Genomic DNA, 21298 nt, shown 5'->3' with positions numbered 1-21298 from the left:
CATGGAGCCCTAAGAAGCCATCTCTCCCTGTAACAAAAGAGCACTGCTCCTCCTTGAACTCGTCCCCTCCAGTTCCTGCCCTGCTTCTGTACTGTCTTACAGCAAAGCTCCTGGAAGAGCTGTCCATACTCACTGCCCAATCCCTCTCTCCCACTCCTGAATACAGTCAGGCTCTGGTTCCCACTGCCCCATTCAAGTGGCCACTCAGCAAGGTCATTGGTCATTTCCTCCTGTCAACAACCAATGGTCAACCCCAGCCCTTATATCACTGAACCCATCAGTATTATTTGGCTCTAATTATTGAAATAGTTGTCCTTGGCTTCCAAGATGCCACACACCTGCAGCTTCACTCCTCTCTCATGGACTGCTCATCATTGCTCCCTGTTGCTGGGAGCATCCCTGTTGCTCCCTGTCTATTAGAGCTCTGACCACTGGAGGGTCCCAAGGCCTGATCAGTCCTTGGTCTTTATTCTCCATCTACATTCATTTCTCTTGGCAGTTCCGTCCCACTCCATCTTCAAATAAAATCTATGCAATGAACTTCCAAATTCCCATCTCTAGCAGGGATATTTCCCCTCAGATTCATATATCTAATTCCCACTTGGCTGTTCACTAGGATGGCTCATAAACATCTCAGACTTTACATATGCAAAACTAATCTCCTAATTCTCACAAACCCTTATTTTCCCATGGTCTTCTTTACCCCCAGTAAGTGGAAACTCTGATCTCCTACTTGGTCAGCTCAAAAAATGTGCAGTCATCCTTTAACCCTTCTCTCTTTCTCTGTCATATCCCAAATCCATCAGCAAATCTTGCTGGTTCCATCTTCTAGACACAACCAATTTTCACCATTAGTCACCACCACCATGCCTGCATGCTGACTAAGCCACTACCCTCTTTTGCCAGAATTACAGCCATAGCCTTAGTCAAACTCATTTCCCTGCTTCTCCCTTTGCATCCCTACAGTCTGTTCTTAAAACAGTAATAAGAGTGCTATTTAAAAATCACCAGGCACACCACTTTGCTCAAAACCCTCCCATGGCTCCCCATTTCACTAGAAATAAACACCAAGTGTTGCAATGGCTTACAACATCTTACAGGACCCAAACCCACCATCCCTGTGAACTATTTGGACTCAGTTCTTTAGATGATAAGGCCAAGATTATCTTTACAGAAACTGAGAAACATGAATTTAATGAACAAATTTATATGTAAGTGAGACTGAATAAAACATTAAACCTTCTGAAAACTTTTTCAGTTTGGAAGTCTCCACTTAGAGTAACTGACATGCTTTTTAGAAATCGTAACTCCTTCTCTCTGTTTCTCCCTCTCACTATCTGTAACTCTACCTCTCAAATAAATAAATAAAATCTTAAAGGGGGGGGGGGCTGGCGCTGTGGCATAGTAGGTTAATCCTCTGCCTGTGGCGCCGGCATCCCATATGGGCACCAGGTTCTAGTCCCAGTTGCTTCTTTTCCAGTCCAGCTCTCTGCTTTGGCCTGGGAAAGCAGCAGAAGATGCCCAAGTCCTTGGGCCCCTGCACCCATAAGGGAGACCGGGAAGAAGCAGCTGGCTCCTGGCTTCAGATCGGTGCAGCTCCAGCCGTGTGGCCACTGGGGAGTGAACCAAAGGACGGAAGACCTTTCTCTCTGTTTCTCCCTCTCACTGTCTGTAACTCTACCTCTCAAATAAATAAATAAAATATTAAAAAAAAAAAAAAAGAAATCGTAACTTACTCATGAAAGCAAGCAAGCAACCCAAAAACTGTCAACTTACCTTGATAGAACTACTGAATGGAACTGGTTATCAGCTGGCCTTTGCCAACTCCTCAAAAACAAATATACTGATGTCCCCATCCCCATCCACCTCATCCTGCCCTAGCCTCAGCCCTATTGCCAGAGGGCCCACCTATACCCTAACATGCTCCCTTCTGTGCCAAAGCTGATGATAAAACTCAGGCTCTCATGTCCCCAGAAGGACCGGTGCCATCTCCTTGTTCCTGAACACAATCTCCCCTCTCCTTTCCCAGGTCTTTTTTTTTTTTTTTTTTTTTTTTGACAGGCAGAATTAGACAGTGAGAGAGAGACAGAGACAAAGGTCTTCCTTCTGTTGGTTCACCCCCCCGCAAATGGCTGCTACAGCCAGCGCACTGCGCCAATCTGAAGCCAGGAGCCAAGTGCTTCCTCCTGGTCTCCCATGCGGGTACATGGCCCAAGCACTTGGGCCATCCTCCACTGCCTTCCCTGGGCCACAGCAGAGAGCTGGCCTGGAAGAGGAGCAACCGAGACAGAATCCGGGCCCCAACTGGGACTAGAACCTGGGGTGCCAGCGCCGCAGGCGGAAGATTAGCCTAGTGAGCCGCAGCACAGGCCCCCGGGTCTTCTTAAACATTTCATGAACCACAGAAGCTGCAACATGGCACATATTAGAAGTCATAAAGTCACATTTCTTCCAAAAATGAGCTAGGATTTGGATTTTCTATTAATTCATATTCACTACCTATTATAATAGAACTGAGAGTTCACTGTAGTTCTACCTGTCTAACTCCCTCATTTCTGGAGCTTGAGCCTCCTGATCATTTATGAATGAGTTAGAACCCCAATTTCAAATGTACACATCGCCCAGTAGGTTTAAAGACATCCCAGATTTTGTTCCTATCAACACTGGTACAGCTGGTCTTTTCTTTCCTGGACTGTAACCTCTTTCCATCTGAGTTGCTTCCTTTTCTGCCATAAATTTAAACACCTCCAGCTCCTCTCCAAATCTGTTCCTCTCTGCTCTAATAAATTTTCTCTTATATTTTTGTCTTAGTCTTGCTCTGAATTTATATCTTCGTCTCAAGAATGCCAGTGCTTCTAAAAATATTCCATTATTCCTGGAGTAAGAAGCTCAGGCAATTTCTCCCTAGAAATGGCCTTCTTTCCTAATTTTTTGAATGAGCAAATGTGTCTGCTAATGATTCATCCCCAGTCCATGCCCTGGCTCCATCAGGGTAACAATCACGAGTTGGGATTCTGACCTTTCAAGTGAAAGATAATCTGGGATTCATTTATTCATTCATTGACTCTACCAACCAATAGGACAGCAGCAGATAAAAAGGTATAGGAGATGTGCTCTCTCCTTATGAAGCTTATAATCCAGAAAAATACATAGGATCAAAGGTAGTAAGAAAGATCACATGGGTATTTATCATAAAGCATGAATGTTTATAAAACAGAGGTGTGTGTCCACTCCCAAAGGAGGTGATTATTAATAAAAGTGAAAGTGTAGCCAACAATATATATTTCAATCTATGGCAAACTGATACGTTCCTCTGACTCCTAGATTCCTTACTAATGGAAGCTTTTATTTATTTTATAAAAGTGAACAATGCATAACTTTCAGAGCTTTTTACTAGTTTATTGTTCTGAATTTGAAAATCAAAGCATGATCCTTATTCTCATCCTTTAAACATTTCCTATACAAAGAAACTAGTTCAGGGTGGCATTGTAGGGCAGTGGGTTAGGCCATGGCCTGCAACACTGGCATCCCCTACCAGAGCACAGGTTCCCATCCTGGCTGCTCCATTTCTGACCCAGGTCCTTTCTAATGCACATAGAAAAGCAGCAAAGATGGCCCAATTACTAAGGCCACTGTCACCCATGTGTGAATCCTAGATGGAGCTTTGGGTTCCTGGCTTTGGCCTGGCCCAGCTGCAGCAATTTGGGGAATGAACCAGCAAATGGAAAATCTGTTTCTCTCTTTTTCACTCTGCATTTCAAATAAATCTTAAAAAAAAAAAAAAAAAGAACCCAGTTCACTACACAATTTGTTTAGAAAACAAACTTCTCTTTATGTAGTGCAGGCCCAAGTGTTAGCAGATCAGTTTCTCTTCCAAGTCACTTCATCCTGCCTTGATTTCTACCTTCTACTGTGGTTGTATATACTCCTCACTCTCCTAGATCAAAAGGTGATGCCTACCTGTAAAGAATTTAAAAAACAGGATCTAGAAACACAGCAGTCATGCCTATCATCACACGGTAAATGCTGGGGAGAAGGTTAAAATTGAAGTTGAGGAATTGTGTATTTCAAAGGGCTTTGGTTCATTAAACAGTCATTTTTTATTTTAAAGCCATAATATCAGTTATTTACACTGTGACTGCATAAACTCTGAGATCCATTGTATTAAAAAATGTTTATTATGTTATTGTATTCTCCCTCTACCCAAAAGATGAATACATCTTCAGTTTCAAAATGAGAAACTTTAGGAAACAAGTCCTCCATATATAGAAACTCACATCACAAAAAATAACACAGCTTCAGCCGCATCAGAAATGACCCTGCATTTCACCTTGATCCTCTAGAAAACGCACTTTCAGTTTTTGAATGGAAGCCTCTCACCTTATTGTTGTCACTCCAGGTATCCACAGAGTAGTAAGTCAGCCAAGTCATTCCATAACTACAGGCTTTAAAGGATGCTTCTTTCAGCCAGCTATAAACTTCCCAACAGCTCCCCACTGATGCACAGCTTCTGTCCACCCCAAACCCAGACACCTACCACTTGCTTTGGTTTCCGAGTACGATGGGCCGTCCTCAAATGTGAAGATCTGCGAAACACTCTGGCCCAGGTAAGAAGGAGGTGGGTAGTAAGAATGCATCCTGTACTGCGAACTCACGGGGTGGCGGTTCTCTGGGTTTTTCATCTGCTTAAGAAAAAAAAAAAAAAGAGGGGGTGGAAGAAGGAACGCACTGAGCTGAAATCATACTTTAAAATTCCTACGAAAGGGGATGGCACCGTGGCACACTAGGTTAATCCTTCGCTTGTGGTGCCAGCATCCCATATGGGCGCCAGTTCTAGTTCCGGTTGCTCCTCTGTGGCCCGGGAAGGCAGTGGAGGATGGCCCAAGTGCTTGGGCCCCTGTACCCGCATGGAAGACCAGGAGGAAGCACCTGGCTCCTGGCTTTGAATCGGCATAGCTCCGGCCATTGTGGCCATTTGGGGAGTGAACCAATGGAAGGAAGACTTTTCTCTCTGTCTCTCTCTGTCTATAACTCTACCTGTCAAATAAATAAATGAAATCTTTAAAAAAAAAAATTCCTACAAAAATTGCCCAATTCTTGGATAGGCATTGACCTGCCTAAAATGCTAGCATTCCACATTAGCACAAGTTTGAGTGCTGGTGGCTCTACTTCCAATCAAGCTTCCAGTTATTGGCCTGGGAAAGCAGTGGAAGATAAGGGCTTGGGCCCCTGCCACCCACATGGGAGAACTGAACAGAGTTCCAGGCTCCATGCTTTGACCTGGCCTAGCCCTGGCCATTGTAACCATTTGGGAAGTGAACCAACAAGAGGAAGATGTCCCTCTCCCTTTTTGTCCTTCTGTCCCTGTAACTCTGCCTTTCAAATAAATGTATTTTTTTAAAGTTGCCTAATTCTTTAATAATTTTATTTCCTTAGTTGAGAACAGCCTATTGAATGTGAAAATACCTTGTCCCAGGAACGCAACCTTCTGTGCACTGGCCCCAGAAATACTACAACCACCCCTCCTGAAGGTGCCGTTTCTGGTTTGGGGTCCCCTGGAAAGTGCCCCCTGGTGCCATGTTGCTCGGTTAAAAGTGCTACAGAGAACAGGGTGGTGCAGAGGGCAGAGCACTGTGTAGGGGCCAATATGATCTGCTGAAATGCCTCCTCACTTCTTTGACCTGGGCAAGTTGCCAAACCTCTTGCCCTTTCCATATGTATAAAACTGGCCTTGTATCTTGGTGACCTGACAGTGTTTATAGGAGGGAAACATCCAAAATGACGGTAAAGGGTGGGTATTGGGTGCAGAGATCAAGTTGCTGCTTGGGAAGCATGCTGCACCCTGTACAGGAGGGCCTGGCTTGAATCTCAGCCCTGCTCCAGATTCCTCTTCCTGCCACTGTGCAGCACAGGAGGCAGCTTGTGATGGCTCTGGTACCTGAGCCCCTGCCACCTGGACTGGATTCCCAGTTTCTGGTTATTTGGTAGAGGGAAGGAGCAGATGGAGGCCTCTCTCTGCCTCTCAGATAAAATAAAATTTAAATATAAGAAAACCACAACTGACTGTACAACAACAGGCAAGCTGTGTGAAAAGGGAAGTTCCCGCCATTGGTGTGATGCTGTGTTGGACCCTGTCATCCAGCGCCCATTCCCACCTCCTTCCAGGCTTTCCCTGTGGCAAGGGATGAAGTTCAGGGTCTGCACGCTGCAGGTGATTTGGATTCTGTCAACTGGACACACGGGGTGAGAACGGGAAGGCACAAGCCGTCCCTCTAGCAGCAGGGGCAGCTGACACATGGGCCAGGCGGTCATTTGTTTTTCTGGCAACCAGACCCTGCCTTTGGGACTAGAAGGCAGCTTTTATGTAAGGAGCAGCTCCCTGAAGCTTCCTGACTTCTTCATTCAAAGCTAAAAAGACGTGACCTGTTGGCTTAGAAGGGGCTCCCACCTGGGCTGGCTGTGGAACGGTCCACTTCAACCAGCCTCTGGAATTATTCTGTTTCCTGCATGAACTCAGGGACAGACACTGAGCAGTCAACTCACGATCATTATCTTTTCTTTAAATTTTTAAAAAGATTATTTATTTGAAAGGCAGAGTTACAGAGAGGCAGAGGCAGAGAGAGAGAGAGGTCTTCTGGTTTTCTCCCCAAATGGCCACAACAGCCAGAGCTGCGTTGATCTGAAGCCAGAAGCCAGGAGCTTCTTCCAGGTTGAGCTATCTTCCACTGCTTTCCCAGGCCATAGCAGAGAGCTGGATCAGAAGTGGACCAGCCAGGACTTGAACTTGCTCCCATATGGGAATGCCAGCACTGCAGGGGGCAGCTTTACCCACTATGCCACAGCGCTGGCCCCATGATCACTATATTCAGGCAAGAACACAGCCAGACTCCAGTGATGTGTACTGCCTTCAATCAATCAAATTTAGGCTATGTTGTTTGGCCTAGCCATTAAGCTATTGGTTCAGCACCTGCAACCCATATCAGAGGGCCTGGGATCAAGGCCTCGCTTCACTCCCAATTCCAGCTTCCTGATAATGCACACACTAGGCGGCAGCAGGAGACAGCTCAAGTAGTTGGGTCCCTGCCACTCACTTGGAAAACTTGAACTGAATTTTGAGCTCCTGGCTTCAGTCTAGCCCAGTCCCAGCTGTGAAGAAGAAGAGTGAACCATCAAATGGGACTACTCTGTGTCACCAAGCTTCTCAAAACACCTTTTTAAAAAATATGTAGTTCTAAAAATCAAACTTACCTGATATTCACTTTTAAGTAAAAGTCAACTGGGACCAGCACTGTCGCATAGGAAGTAAAGCTGCCACCTGTGACAGGCATCCCACATAGGCCCATGTTTGAGTCCCAGCCCCTACTTCCAATACAGCTCCCTGTTAATATGCCTTGGAAACCAGCAGCAGATGGCCCAAGTACCTGGGTCCCTGTCACCCATGTGGGAGACCTGGATGAAATTCTTAGTTCCTGGCTTTGGTCTGGCACAGCCCTGGCTGCTGTAGCCATTTGGGGAGTGAACCAGGGGATGGAAGACCTCTATTTCTCCTCTTTCTGCTTTTCAAATAAGTAAATAAATAAACCTGTATTCCAAAAAAAAAAAAGAGGGGAGAGTTGCCGCTACCATAATGAGGGAGCCCAAGTTAGGCCACCCCATTAAGGAGTCATAGCATTATTTAAGAGGGCAGGACAATCCAAGGGAGTGGTTTACTACACAGAATCCAGGGATTAATTAAGCCACTGCTTCCCAGTGCTTGTCTAATGGATGTGCAAATGCCCTGGGGATCCTGTTAAAATGCTGATTCTGAGGTCAGCACTGTGGAAGGTTAAGCTACCAATGCTGGCATCCCATACGTAAGTGCTGGATTGAATCCTGGCTACTCCACTTCTGATCCAGCTCCTTGTTAATGTACTTTGGAAGGCAGCCGAAGCTAGCCCTGCACCCACGCTGGAGACTTAGATGGAATTTCAGATTCCTGGCTCCAGTCTGGCCCAGCCCTGGCCTTTGTAGCCATTTGGGAGTGAATCAGAAGACAGAAGATCTCTTTCTGCATGTGTGTTCCTCACTCTGTCACTCTGCATTTCAAATAATTAAATCTTTTCCTTTAAATGCAGATTCTGAAGAGTCTGAGTGGGCCTGAGAACCTGATAAGCTCTTCAGAAATGCTGCCGGCCTCCAAATCTTGTTTTGGTCACAAGGGGCTCTCTAACACTCAGACCCTCTGGAAGGACCTTCTAAAACACTCTTAGACAAACAAAATCTCTGCTTACCAATTGTTTACAACTATAAAGTTCCCACCTGAAGGTGGGGGAGGGAGTAGAAATTATGCAAATAGGCCAGCGCTGAGGCTCACTAGGCTAATCCTCCGCCTAGCGGCGCCAGCACACCGGGTTCTAGTCCCGGTCGGGGCGCCGGATTCTGTCCCGGTTGCCCCTCTTCCAGGCCAGCTCTCTGCTGTGGCCAGGGAGTGCAGTGGAGGATGGCCCAAGTGCTTGGGCCCTGCACCCCATGGGAGACCAGGAAAAGCACCTGGCTCCTGCCATCGGATCAGCACGGTGCGCCGGCCGCAGCGCGCCGGCCGCGGCGGCCATTGGAGGGTGAACCAACGGCAAAGGAAGACCTTTCTCTCTGTCTCTCTCTCTCACTGTCCACTCTGCCTGTCAAAAAATAAAAAATAAATAAATAAATAAAAAAAAGAAATTATGCAAATAGTAGCTTTTAATTTTCATGGGTAACTTTTATGGATAAAATTCCCCTAGAGTGCAGGTAGGTATTGTGGTGCAACAGGTTAAGTCACTGCTTGCAAGGTGGCTGGCATCCATACTGGAGTGTGCTTCCCCTGCTTTTGATCCAGCTTCCTGCTAACATGCCTAGGAATGCATCAGATGATGGCCCAAAGAATCGGGTTCCTGTCATCTGCATGGGGGGTCTGGGTGGAGCTCCTGGGTCCTAGTTCTTGGATTAGGCCTGGCCCAGCACTGACTATTTGAGAAATGAACCAGCGGATGGAAGATTGCCCTCCTCCTCTCTCTGTGCCTTTCAATTAAATGAAACTTAAAAAAAATCACCCAGAGCTGAAATTGTTTTCTTCAGGGGTCGGTTGCCATGCAGAACTGCTGCAGTGGTAATAAACTCAAAGCACACTGTGAACTGAAGAGCCATTTCTGCCCCCACAGACTTCCCACAGGTCAATTACACAGCCTGAGTAACGAATCTGGAATTAGAATCAAGGGACCACCCCTCCAGAACTGAATGCCATGGTATAAAGAATGGGGTCTCCCAGCCTGAGTGCTGAGTTAGTGACATATCCTTCAGGCCTGACAATATTTGCAAGTCAGTTGTTCAAGCAAAGTGCTTTTCAATTTTCTTTGTGTACAAAAACAAACCAAAACCCAGATAGGATTTGAGCCTGCAAGCTCTGCAGAACTTTAACCCTTTTCAAAAGTTTATACAAGGGCCAGCATTGTCCTTGCTGTTCCACTTCCAATCTAGCACCCTGCTAATGTGCCTGGGAAAGCAGAGGAAGATGGTCCAAGTGCTTGGGCCCCTGCCACCCCTGTGGAAGTTCTAGATGGAGATCTTGGTTCCTGGCATTGGCTTGGTCCAGCCCAGGCTATTGCAGCCATTTGAGGATTAGGTGGATGGAAGATCTCTCTCTCTCGCTCTCATCCTCTCTCTGTAACTGCCTTTCAAGTAAATACATCTTTAAATAAAATAAAAATTCACACACTTTATAAAAAGTTTATACAAAGCATCTTTTAAAAATGTTTGGGCCAGTGCCGCAGCTCACTAGGCTAATTAATCCTCTGCCTGCGGTGCTGGCACACTGGGTTCTAGTTCCAGTTGGGGTGCCAGATTCTGTCCTGGTTGCTCCTCTTCCAGTCCAGCTTTCTGCTGTGGCCCGGGGAAGGCAGTGGAGGATGGCCCAAGTGTTTGGGCCCTGCACCCGCATGGGAGACCAGGAGGAAGCACCTGGCTCCTGGCTTCGGATTGGTGCAGCGCTGGCTGTAGCAGCCATTTGGGGGGTGAACCAACGGAAGGAAGACCCTTCTCTCTGTCTCTCTCTCTCACTGTCTAACTCTGCCTGTCAAAAAAAAAAAAAAAAAGAGAGAGAGAGAGAGAGAGAGAGAGAAAATGTTTGAAAAATATTCCATAGTCTAGAGTAGGGTCAGCAAATGTTTTATTGTAAATGGCCAAACGGTAAATACTTTAGGCTTTGCAAGCCATACATTCTCTAAGCCATTGCTAAAGGAATGGGCATGGCTGTGTGCCAATAAAAGCTTATTTATAAAAATGTGCACTGGTGCTAAACCTTGACTCCTGCTAGAACAATGAGAGGAGGGGGCCCAACCCCGGGGCCTATCCTCCCCACCAAAGCATACAATTTAACTGGACTATGACGAACCAGGGTCCTAGGTCTTTTCTCTCCCTCCTTCCCTCTCTCCCTTCCTTCCTTCCTTTCTCTCGTTCTTTCATTTGAGAGGCAGAGTTACAGAAAGAGAGGGAGAAACAGAGATAGAAGTCTTCCATCTGGTGGTTCACTCCCCAAATGGCTGCAATGGCTAGGGCTAGGCCAGGTCAATGCCAGGAGCCTGGAGCCTCTTCTGAGCCTTCCATGTGGGTGCAGGGGCCCAAGAACTTGGGTCATCTTCTGCTGCTTTCCCAGGTGCATTAGCAACAGCTGGATCAGAAGTGGAGCAGAGGGGCTTGAACCAGCACCCACAGGGGATGCTGGCATTGCATAAAGCGCTTTAACCCACTGTGCCATGACACCAGCCACCCTAGGTCTTTTCAAAGCTCTCCAGGTAATTCTAACATGACACCAAGGTTGAGAGGCAGGCAACTACTGCTACCACCACTCCTTCCACACACCTGAGAAGCAGGAAACACCAACATCCCCATACTGATTTTAAAATGCTAAAGGTCAGGTCTGGGTCAACTGCTGCCAATCCCAATGTGAGTATTATTCGAGGAGAGCTCTGGATGAATGGAAGAGGCCTATTTTATTTGTTAATGGCGAAGACAGTTTCAAATCTAGGCATACGCTTATTTCCCATATTAATTATATGTTCTAAAAAACTATCAAATAACAAGAATTATTTGCAAACAGATATTGAGTTATTTGTATACAAACATTCAATTTTTCCCATGAATCCTCAAGTTCACTGAACTATAAAAAGACTTCCAGCTAGGGAAGAAAAAGATACAAAGGGTCAGACTCCATTTGAGGTTACTAAAATGTGAGCTCACTGAGGTCATCTATCACTCCAGCTACATCCAGCTCAGAGAATAATCCACAAATGCTCATTCACATGACAAACTGCACCCAAGGAAGAAGGACGGCCCCATGCTTCCCAGAGCACGGGACAACTGCTGGAGCAAAGTCAGAACTTCCCGAAGGCCCAGGAGAAGGTGTGGCAGAATACAGTTAAACACCCCAAATCATTTCCTGCTCCCTTCCAATTAAAATCATTATAATCATCACAATCCTGCTATTTATGGCTTAGACAGAACTGGCAGACAACAAAGGCTTTAGAACCTGTAGTTCTCACCTGGAGGCTGTGTCCCCCCACAGGGGGCATCTGGAGGCACTTGATAGTCACACCTCAGGGAGCCAAGGCCAGGAAGGCAACAACAGGACAATCCCCCCAATAAAGAATCACCCGCCTCCATCCCTGTCTCACCAAGGCAGAGACACCCAGCTCTAAACTCACCTACTTCTCCACCCCCTGGCGCTCAGCCCCTCACACCCAGCTACAAGAAAACAGCAAAGGTCTCCTGAGGGACCGATGTTGCCAGCAAATCAGAGGACCTGCTCAGTTCTGCCAAGGGGGTCTGTATTTTTCCCCTTCATGCAATGCTGCCTTGTTTCTTCTTGGGATTCTATTTTTTATTCCTTTAAATTAAACAAATACCCCCAGTAAAAGCTAAAACCTAGGATTCCAGTGAATTATGAGTGCCATTATTATGAGCATGTGTGGTAGCTGGCAAGCTAGAGGCATGTTTTATAATCTTATTACCCACCCTGAGTCTCTGAACACAGAGGAGTATGACCTACAGAAGAGAGCCTGGCCAGTGGGGCTCAACCCCAGGGGAGCACCAACTGCCGGGAGCACATAACACTGCTGAGCACCTGCCTCACAGCAGACCCCACAGCTTTCCTCTCACCCACCTCACCCACCTGATTTTCTTTCAATTTGTTTATTTATTTGACGGGCAGAGTGATAGACAGAGAGAGTCAGACAGACAGACAGACATATCTTTCATCTGCTGGCTCACTCCCCAGATGGCTGCAACGGCTGGGTCCGGGCCAGGGAGAAACCAGGAACCAAGACATCCACCCGGGTCTTTCAAATGGGTGGCATGGGCCAGGCAGGAGTCATCTTCCCTGCCTTCCCTGCTCCAGGAAGCTGCAGCAGAAGTGGAGCAGCTGGGACCCAACTCAGCACTCTGACAGAGCACGCCAGCATGGCAGACAGTGACTTAAACCACTGCATCACAGTGCCCGCCCCCAGACACCGTGTTTGATAGAAACGATAGCATCTCAACAAAACAGAAATGATCTGATTGTATTTCTTTAAAAAAAAAAAACAAAACTAAATACTTTCGCAGGTTGTCTGTTAGTGCTTCAGATGGGAAGAGTATCTGGTCTTACACTAAACTGAACTTTCCATCCAGATGAACGACTAAGAAAGATCTGTAAAGACCACACTGCTGTCTAGTTAGTGGTTCATTTAGCGAGGCCCAGCCCCATGAAGGTAGAGTTGACAGAAGGGAAGAGTCCTCATGAGAAGAATCATGCGACAGGATGACGCTCCTCATCGCTAACATTGTGAAGATACCCCCTGCACTGACACAGCTTACAGTCTTACACTGCAAAAGCCACACTTGGGTGAACATGCTGTTCTGATTATCGAGACCTTTTTACACAGGAAAACAGAACTCTGGGAAACTCTAGGTCTCCTGGCAAAACTGAGTGTGGGAGCTGGGGACAGTGTTGGCCCTCATTCAGTGATTTCTTCCATTTTAATAGTAGCTTCTTTTCCCACCCTCTAAATGGGATGCTTGTTCCCATGCCCAGTAACCACAGACTTCACCTATGCAGGTGCTTCACCCAAAAGGCCCCATTTACCTCCTGAAATACACACCTCATCCAACTTCTAGCACTTCACACGTCACAGCTGGGAAGAATGATTTTCACATACAGGCTAAAAATGATCGCTATTACACACACATTTTGGAGGTTACTAAAACACCAACAGGCCAAATGCTCAGCCATGGGACACAAGCAGATTCCCACAGCTAAAATCTGTAGCATCCTACTTCCTGTCCTGTCCCATCCAGTCCTCTAAAGATTAGTTTTATCTCTTCTAACTTTATTTTATTATTTTTAAAGATTTATTTATTTATTTGAAAGGCAGAATTACAAAGAGGCAGAGGGAGGGAGGAAGAGAGAGAGACAGAGACAGAGAAGAGAGGTTTTCCGTCCACTGGTCCACTCCCCAGATGGCTGCAACAGCTGGAGCTGTGCTGTTCCAAAGCCAGCAGCCAAGAGCTTCCTTCAGGTCTCCCATGCAGGTACAGGGGCTCAAGGACCTGGGCCATCTTCTACTGCTTTCCCAGGTCACAGCAGAGAGCTCGATTGGAAGTGGAACAGCTAGGACTCTAACTGGTGCCCATATGGGATGCCAGCACTGCAGGAGGTGGCTTTTATCTTCTATGCCACAGTGCCAGCCCCCAACTTTATTTTTATTTATGTATTTATTCAAGAAGCAAAGAGGCAAAGAGAGAGAGAAGTTCCATCTGCTGGTTCACTCCCCAAATGCTTGCAACAGCCAGGGCTGCGTCAGGCTGAAGCCAGGAGCTGGGGACTCGATCTGAGTCTCCCACATGGGTGGCAGGGACCTGCCTCTCAGGGTCTGTAATTGCAGGAAGATGGACTCGGGAGCCATACCTTGAATCCAGGTACCTGATATGAGACATGGGCATCTGGATGAGCATCTGAACTGTGTGTGGCCAAATGCCCGCCCCTCTCCTGACTTCATTACCTTCCTCCACAGCACTCACTGTGTTTTCTCTCAGCTGATCATTTGATGACTGCCCTCTACTCCCACACTCTCACCAAGACAGAACCAAAGGGCAGAAAGGGAGACGAATTTATGTAGACTCAGGCCCTTATAAGAGATTCCCACACAGCCAAGGGTGAAGGCACTGTTCTGCTTCCAATCTCTTGCAGCCATTTGGAGAGAGAACCAGCAGACTGGAAGATCTGTCTCTCCCTCAAACTCTACATTTCATATAAATACATAAATGTTTAAAAAATAATAAAATGTTGGTTCTAGGACTACAAGTGCAACGAAATTTCAGAGGAGGAAAATGAGCATCTATTGGGAGATACCACATGATCTGTCCTGTTCTCTCATTGAGTTCTACTGATGATCATTAACAGGGAGAGAAACTGCTCAGAAAGATCAGGGAGCCGTTCCACTTCCAAACGCATGATGTGGGGGAGGCAGAAGCTCCTGATACTCTGACTGCACCAACCCATCTTTCTGATTTCAATGAAGATGTCTGCTTTTTATAAAGATCCACTTGCAGTCTTTGGCCTTTAATATCTCTTATTTTCTCTGCTTCTGGAACAAATAAAAAACTTTCTGTTGTGATAGTCTGAAAATGAGAAGCCAAGAAGCCCAAACCACACACTCAGAGGCTTTGATTTTAGGACCCGAAGTACCAAAGCATCCATACCACATACACCTTGATGGACAAACCTAATTAACCTTTGCTACTCTGTTCCAACCTATTGTTGTAGACAGAACCAGTGACCCAGAACCAATATGTTACCATCAGAATCTCCACTGCGATGACACCAAGAGATATAGCCCTATCAGCAGTATCGGGAGAGAAGCTCTGAGAAATAGGGATTCTATTCATGTCACACATGAGCTGTCAGAAACATTAGGATACTTTTAGCATAAATCAGTAGTGTGAAGGGTATCTTATGAGGACTGAACATGACAGACTGCCTGGAGGGCAAGGTGCGACTGCCAGGGGCCACCTGCCAATAGAAGCACTCGCATACTCAGGCTTTCTCCAGACCAAGACCAAAGTGTGAAGGCAGGCTAAGGACCACTAGTGTGCAGGAAAGACATCTGCAGGACACAGGAAATGACCAAAAACCTGCTTTCTTTAAACTTGTGAGTCTTTCTGTGTGCGTGCATAAGACACAGAAGCAGGCCTGAGAGCCAGCAGGTTTAGTGATTCTCCAGAATGTCAAGGCTTCATACAAAGAAAACCAAGAAACACCTGCTGCCCTAGGAGGAAGGCAAACCTGCCCTCTGCAGCCAGGCCAACCTCCTGCCCCTTGAGTTGCACATCCCTGAGCCTCAGGCTCCTCTCCCATGGAAGGGGTGAAGCATTCTTGACAGGGCTGTGTTCAAGGATGAAATGGACATGAAGCAGCCAGCTCCGTCAGGCAGCTCGACAACGTCCCTCTTGCACCTCCCCTTCTCCTGAGACACTCTCCCTGGTTTGGTCAGGGCGTCAGTGGGAGCACTGTGGTCACCCTCTGGAACTCCACTTCCGGATCCACTACCAAACTCTTGGGGAGAAAAAGCTTTCCCTTTACATACTTTAAATATGAAGTACTGTGTTTGGTATCGGAAGGAAGAATCCATTCTCTGAAATTTTCCTTCTTCCCAAATTCTAAAAGTTGGAACATCAATGATCTGACACATACATATAATACATAGGAGGGCTGAGGCAGCTAGAGAGAAAGTTCTAGACTGTCACAATTTTTGGTTTTATATAAATACTTGATACAGAATTAAGATGACATCTGCCTTCCTTCTCCCAGTACTGGTTTAAGAACTGCAAATTGGGGGCTGGCACTGTGGTGCGCTGTGTTAAGCTGCCACCTATGACGCCAGCATCCCATGGTTCAAGTCCCAGCTGCTCTGCTTCCAATCCAGCTTCTGCTAATGAGCCTGGGAAGGCAAAGATGGCCCAAGTGCTTGGGCCCTGGCTCCTGGCTTCAGCCTGGTCTAGTCCTGACCATTGCAGCCACCTGGGAGCAAACCTATGAATGGAAGTGTGCTTTCTCACGTGTGCTCCATTCTCTCCCTCTCTGTATCACTCTTTCAAATAAATATAAAAATAGTAAACAAACAAAAACCAAAAACCTGTGACTTGCCAAAGGCACTATGGGAAGGAAAGTGAAGGAAAACAGTGTGAAAATTAAAGAAAAAGTAATACCATTTTTCCCTTCTTTCATTCTACACATAAATCCCAAACACTCTACGCAAATGTACTGCATCTTAAGTGTTAGGCCCACAGGGCCACTGATATTCCAAGGATGGGTTGCTGAGAGCAACCTGTCCAGGGAGTGGGCAATAAGGGACACAGACTCTCTGCACAGACTTTTAAAAGAGCAATAAATGGGCTGGTCACTCTGGTGTAGTGAGGAAAGCTGCCACCTGTGGTACCAACACCAGCATCCCTTATGTCTCCAGCTGTTTCACTTCCAATCCAGCTCTCTGCTAAGTGTCCTGGGAATAGCAGCAGAACATGGCCCACATGTTTGGGCCCCTGCCAGCCATGTGGGAGACCTGAATGAATCTCCTGGCTTCAGCCTAGTCCAGCCCTGGTCATTGTAGACACCAGGGGAATGAACCAGCAGATGGAATAGCTCTTCCTCTTTCTTTCCCTCTCTCTTTGTAACTCTGACTTTCAAATAAACAAATATTTTTTAAAAAAGAATACAAGCTGATCTGTTTTAATTGTCACCACTCACTGGCAATTCTAAATCGCAGCAGAGAGAAAGCAAGTCTCTGGCCCTGTCTCCTGGGGCATCTTCCCAGGGGCATCACAGCACTGCCCAGGACCTCTCCAGACTCTGGGCAACAACCACTAGAAAAGGATGGGTATCTTTTTCCTTTTTAAAATTATAACCTAAGTTTCTAAGTTTTTAAAAAAAGATTTATTTACTTACTTGAAAGGCAGAGTTACAGAGACAGAGAGAAAAAGAGAAAGATTTTCCATCCTCTGGTTCACACTGCAAATGGCCATAATAGCCAGAGCTGGGCCAGTCCAAAGCCAGGAGCCAGGAGCTTCCTCCAGTCTCCTACATGGGTGCATGGGCCCAAATACTTGACCAAGGGATGAATACCTTTGCTTCCTCTTCTCTCACTCACTACACCATAAGTTAGTATGTGAGGGTCCAGCACAGTGCCAGACACTGAGATGGAAATGGCATGAATGGCCAAGGCATGCATGAAGCAGTTTATTCTCCACACTCTGTAATGTGGTGGAGAATTGTGGTAACCTGATTCTTTTCACTTCTTTATTGAATTTCTAATGCAGTATTAAAAAAAAAAAAAAACTAGCAGGGCAAATCTGTCTGTCACGCATTCCTGTGATTTGGGTCTTTATTTAAATAAATGAGGGACATTTAACAGACCATAGAAATATGGACTCCCAAGAAATTTAAGAATCACTCATTCATGCACTTAAACATTCTGAAAAGCAACTAATTTTTTTATCATATTCACATCTATTTAGCAGAGGAAAAAAGCTAAAGGGGCAAAAAAATAGATAAACTCTGGCCACCAGCCCAACCAAAAGCTCTCTAAAGCTGTGATTTAATTATCTAATTTTCAAGCAGATTACAGACTCCCCAAATGACTGTATTATTTACTAACCTGGTCCTCTTGCACCACAGGGTGGTGTGTGTATGTGTGTATATGTGTGTGTGTGTGTGTGTGTGTGTAATGAATGTTAACAGCCTGGTTACCAACTAGTAATAATACACTTCCTTCTGCCTCCAATTCAATTGTGAAGCAGTCCAGGAAGACACCAGCCTTCTACAAGGTTCTCCAACTCAGAGAGCTCATGGAAGACCAGAAATGAATGTACAGGGCAACCGAGGACCCCTACACCTTCCAGAGGCTCTGATATTAGCTCTATCTGGATTTCCTGAAATGCCACTGGACTGCATTAGCCAGGCTGAGAAAGTGACCCCTCACCATTATCAAGGCCTGATCAAGGCATGATCATTTCCCTACATGTTCTCAGTCACAGCACCTGTTTCCCAGTGCCTCAGGTTTCCAGATGCCAGTTCCACTTTCCTCTTTAGTACTTACCCTTGTAACTAAAACGCCCTGCAAAAATGTCTTTCCTGAGGCTGACACTGTAGCATAGTAGGTTAATCCTCCGCCTGCAGTGCCAGCATCCCATATGGGTGCCGGTTCTAGTCCCAGCTGCTCCTCTTCCAATCCAGCTCTCTGCTTATGGCCTGGGAAAGCCGTGGAAGATGGCTCAAGTGTTTGGGCCCCTGTACCTGCATGGGAAACCCAGAGGAAGCTCCTGGCTTCGGATCAACCCAGCTCTGACTGTTGCAGCCATTTGGGGAGTGAACCAGTGGATGGAGGACCTTTATCTCTGTCCTTCCCTCTATCTGTAGCGCTACCTCTCAAATAAATAAATACATCTATAAAACTTTTTTTTTAAAGTCTTTTCTTGCATACTGCTGTAGCTAAAGGACATTCGATGCTCACCTCCGATGCTGCCCACCATGTCTTCCCTAGGTTTGGCTCCAAAGAACTGCCAGGAATATTGTCATCATGGGCACTAATTCCTACCGAACTACACTCACTGCAGGGTCAAAAGCATGTCATCTGAGAAATAAAACAGCCGTTCCTTCAAGGAAAAACAGAATGAAAAGTGGGCGGTGACTACCGGGCTCATCACTTGTCAACAGCTAAAAGGAGACACAGCAGCAGCACCCTGGAGAAGGTGCACAGATAGGGTGCAGGCTTAGTACAAGCACACCAGGCCCATGTCATCCAGACTGTGAAGCTTCCAAGGGGTGACCCAATGGTGCCCGCTGCTCCACACAGGTCTGCCTGGCCAATGGTTTTACTCTCAATTAGATTAAGGATGCAAAGGTTCCCAAACAAGCTCATGGAAAATGTGTATCATGAAAAACTTTGCATAGAGTACAATTTTTTTGTGCCATAGGAAACTTATCTTTGAATTTCATTTTTTCCATAAGCTTTTGGAGGGACCTTCCTAGGTATTAAAGGCCCCCAAAAACTGGGTTTATTATTTCTCCTTAAAGGAGAAGCAACTCATGAAGAATGTTTCAGGTTGTTATAGGCACATGTAAAGACGGACAGATCACCTCCGACGAAGCTCACAGCATTGGCGTGGTGGCCTCCCAAACCTGCGCTCCTGACACTCTCAACTTGGCAGACTTTTCAGCTTCCTACTGCCTGTCATTTCCTTACACAGAAGATTCTGCAAAGCTGGCCTCCTAACCCGTCAGGCCCAGCCATTACAGCTTCACTGTATACCAGATGGCAGGACCTCACTGGGCTGCATGTGACAGAGTTCCACAGAAGTCTCTGAAGCCCTCTGCTGATTGATGTCATGACACCACACTGATGCTCTGGATCTTACAGACCAGTAAATGCAGGGGGGAAAAGGCTGGGAGACAGGCTCAAGCTTTTCAACTGTTTATATTGCCATGTAAGCACATTTATTAAAAACAAACAAACTGCCATTTAATAAGATCATCATTTTCCAGGGGAAAAAATGGAAAGGCACAGTCTCAATAAAAACACTCTTCTGGGGTGACTGTTGTGGCACAGCGGTTAAGCTACCACTCAGGGTGCCTATGCCCCGTATCAAGAGTGTCTGGGACCAAGTCCTGAGTGCTCCACTTCCAATCCAGCTCCCTGCTAATGCATCCTGGGAGGCAGCAGATCACCCCTAAGTACTGCGGTTCCTGCCACCCACACGAGAGATCTGGACAGTTTCCAGCTCCTGGCTTTGGCCTGGCTGCTGTAGTCATTTGGGAAGTGAACCAGGGAACAGAAGACCTCTCTCTTTCTTTTTCTCTATCTTTCTGTCTATCCAATTCTGCCTTTCAAACAAGTAGATAAATCCTTTTTTAAAAACCCCACTTTTTGGAATTAAAGAATTTGTCCTCACTTGTCCTGTTTTCCTCGCTTCTCTGTGAAGCAGCTCTGGCAATATCCTGAATATACCGGAGTGTACTGCTGGACACCTTCCCAGGAAAATAAAGACAAGACAGCAAAGCCTGTACCTACCTGAACAATGAGCTAGGGACATAGTGAGAACTGGATGTATTTAGAGGGAAGAAAAATGTCTGGATCAGTATTTTCTATGAAATGTCTACTTATCTAGAAACTTCCAAATAAGCAGCTACAAAATTATTACAATTGTGGGTTCGCTAAAGTGGCCAAATGCAGAACAAATACTCCACATCAAAGCTATGAAATATGTAAGAAAGAAATCCTTCTGTCCTCAACAGAGCGTTATAGTTCTGTGATTCCTATGTGAGAAGCCAGATTATGCCTGTAAGTCTTCACAACAGCTTAAGGCAAATACCAGATCTGTATTCAGTCCTTTAGTCCCAGAACAGAAATTGCTATCAATATTTCCTAGCTAAATGTGTGCTCATAAATTCCTCTTAGGACTTCCTGTAAGCCCTGTCAGCTTTTTTTTCTAGGTGAAAAAGTCTATCAATGCTTGCAACAGACAGTGGCTAATAATAAGTTTGTTGAAAAATGGGAAGCCAGGGCTAGCCGACCTGCCAACAGCACAGTCCACTGGACAGGCAGCCTTGGGCGGCATCTGGCTGTAAAGAACTGCTGGCCGAGGGTGGGAGCCAAGTCAGGCTCCTGAGTCAGGCTCCCCCAACTCAGCCCAGAGCCACCTGGAGTTCTATGTGACCAGATGCACACGATCCTGGGGGACCTGACTGTGGAGCTCACTGGCCTGAGGCAGGCACAAACACTGGCCTGATGTTTCTTGCTTTGTCATGAAAAGTGAAGTCAATTCTGCAGTCTACTATCTTTTCCCTACTCTATCTTTAAGGGAAAAAAGCCTTAAGGAAATTTGAAAATAATGATTGCTAATCCTAACTGCGTCCCTGGGAATGGGAGTCAAGTTTAAATCTTAACTTGAAGTGGCTGGGTGTGCAAGGTGTCCAAAGTCACTGGGCTTTCTAAACACCTTGCCTGGCTAAATGGTGCTGGATCGCCATCCCAGAAATGCTCACAAGGGGCGCCCTTGTCTGAGCTCCGGGGCCCAGATGCCAGAATTCTGCTCACAGGACTAGTGAGGTGATCCTCAACTTTTTCCACAGGGAAATGGCAGCCTTCTCCCCAAGACTCACTTTTCACAGTTTTGGCCTGTTTAGTGACAGATCCCCAGCACACAACAGGCTCTGATGATATCACACATGAGCACACTCCAGCAAGGTGCATGAGTG

The 21298-nt window shown here is 46.2% G+C and overlaps 1 protein-coding gene across 2 annotated transcripts in view; it reads right to left on the bottom strand.

Moving 5' to 3' along the window:
* The window catches only part of DMRT1 (doublesex and mab-3 related transcription factor 1), a 117989-nt gene that overhangs the window by 43714 nt on the left and 52977 nt on the right, over positions 1–21298 (bottom strand). Inside the window, exon 4 of one of the 2 annotated variants that reach the window (XM_017341623.4) lies at positions 4538–4685. In XM_017341623.4, the coding sequence (XP_017197112.1) occupies positions 4538–4685 (148 nt within the window). The remainder of the gene's footprint in view (positions 1–4537; positions 4686–21298) is intronic. The other variant, XM_002708188.5, reaches the window with a different exon arrangement.

Source organism: Oryctolagus cuniculus, chromosome 1 (genome assembly GCF_051225735.1).
Source record: "Oryctolagus cuniculus isolate XC-2025 breed Fujian yellow rabbit chromosome 1, ASM5122573v1, whole genome shotgun sequence".
Taxonomy (NCBI): domain Eukaryota; kingdom Metazoa; phylum Chordata; class Mammalia; order Lagomorpha; family Leporidae; genus Oryctolagus; species Oryctolagus cuniculus.
This window is presented reverse-complemented; position numbering and strand designations above follow the sequence as displayed.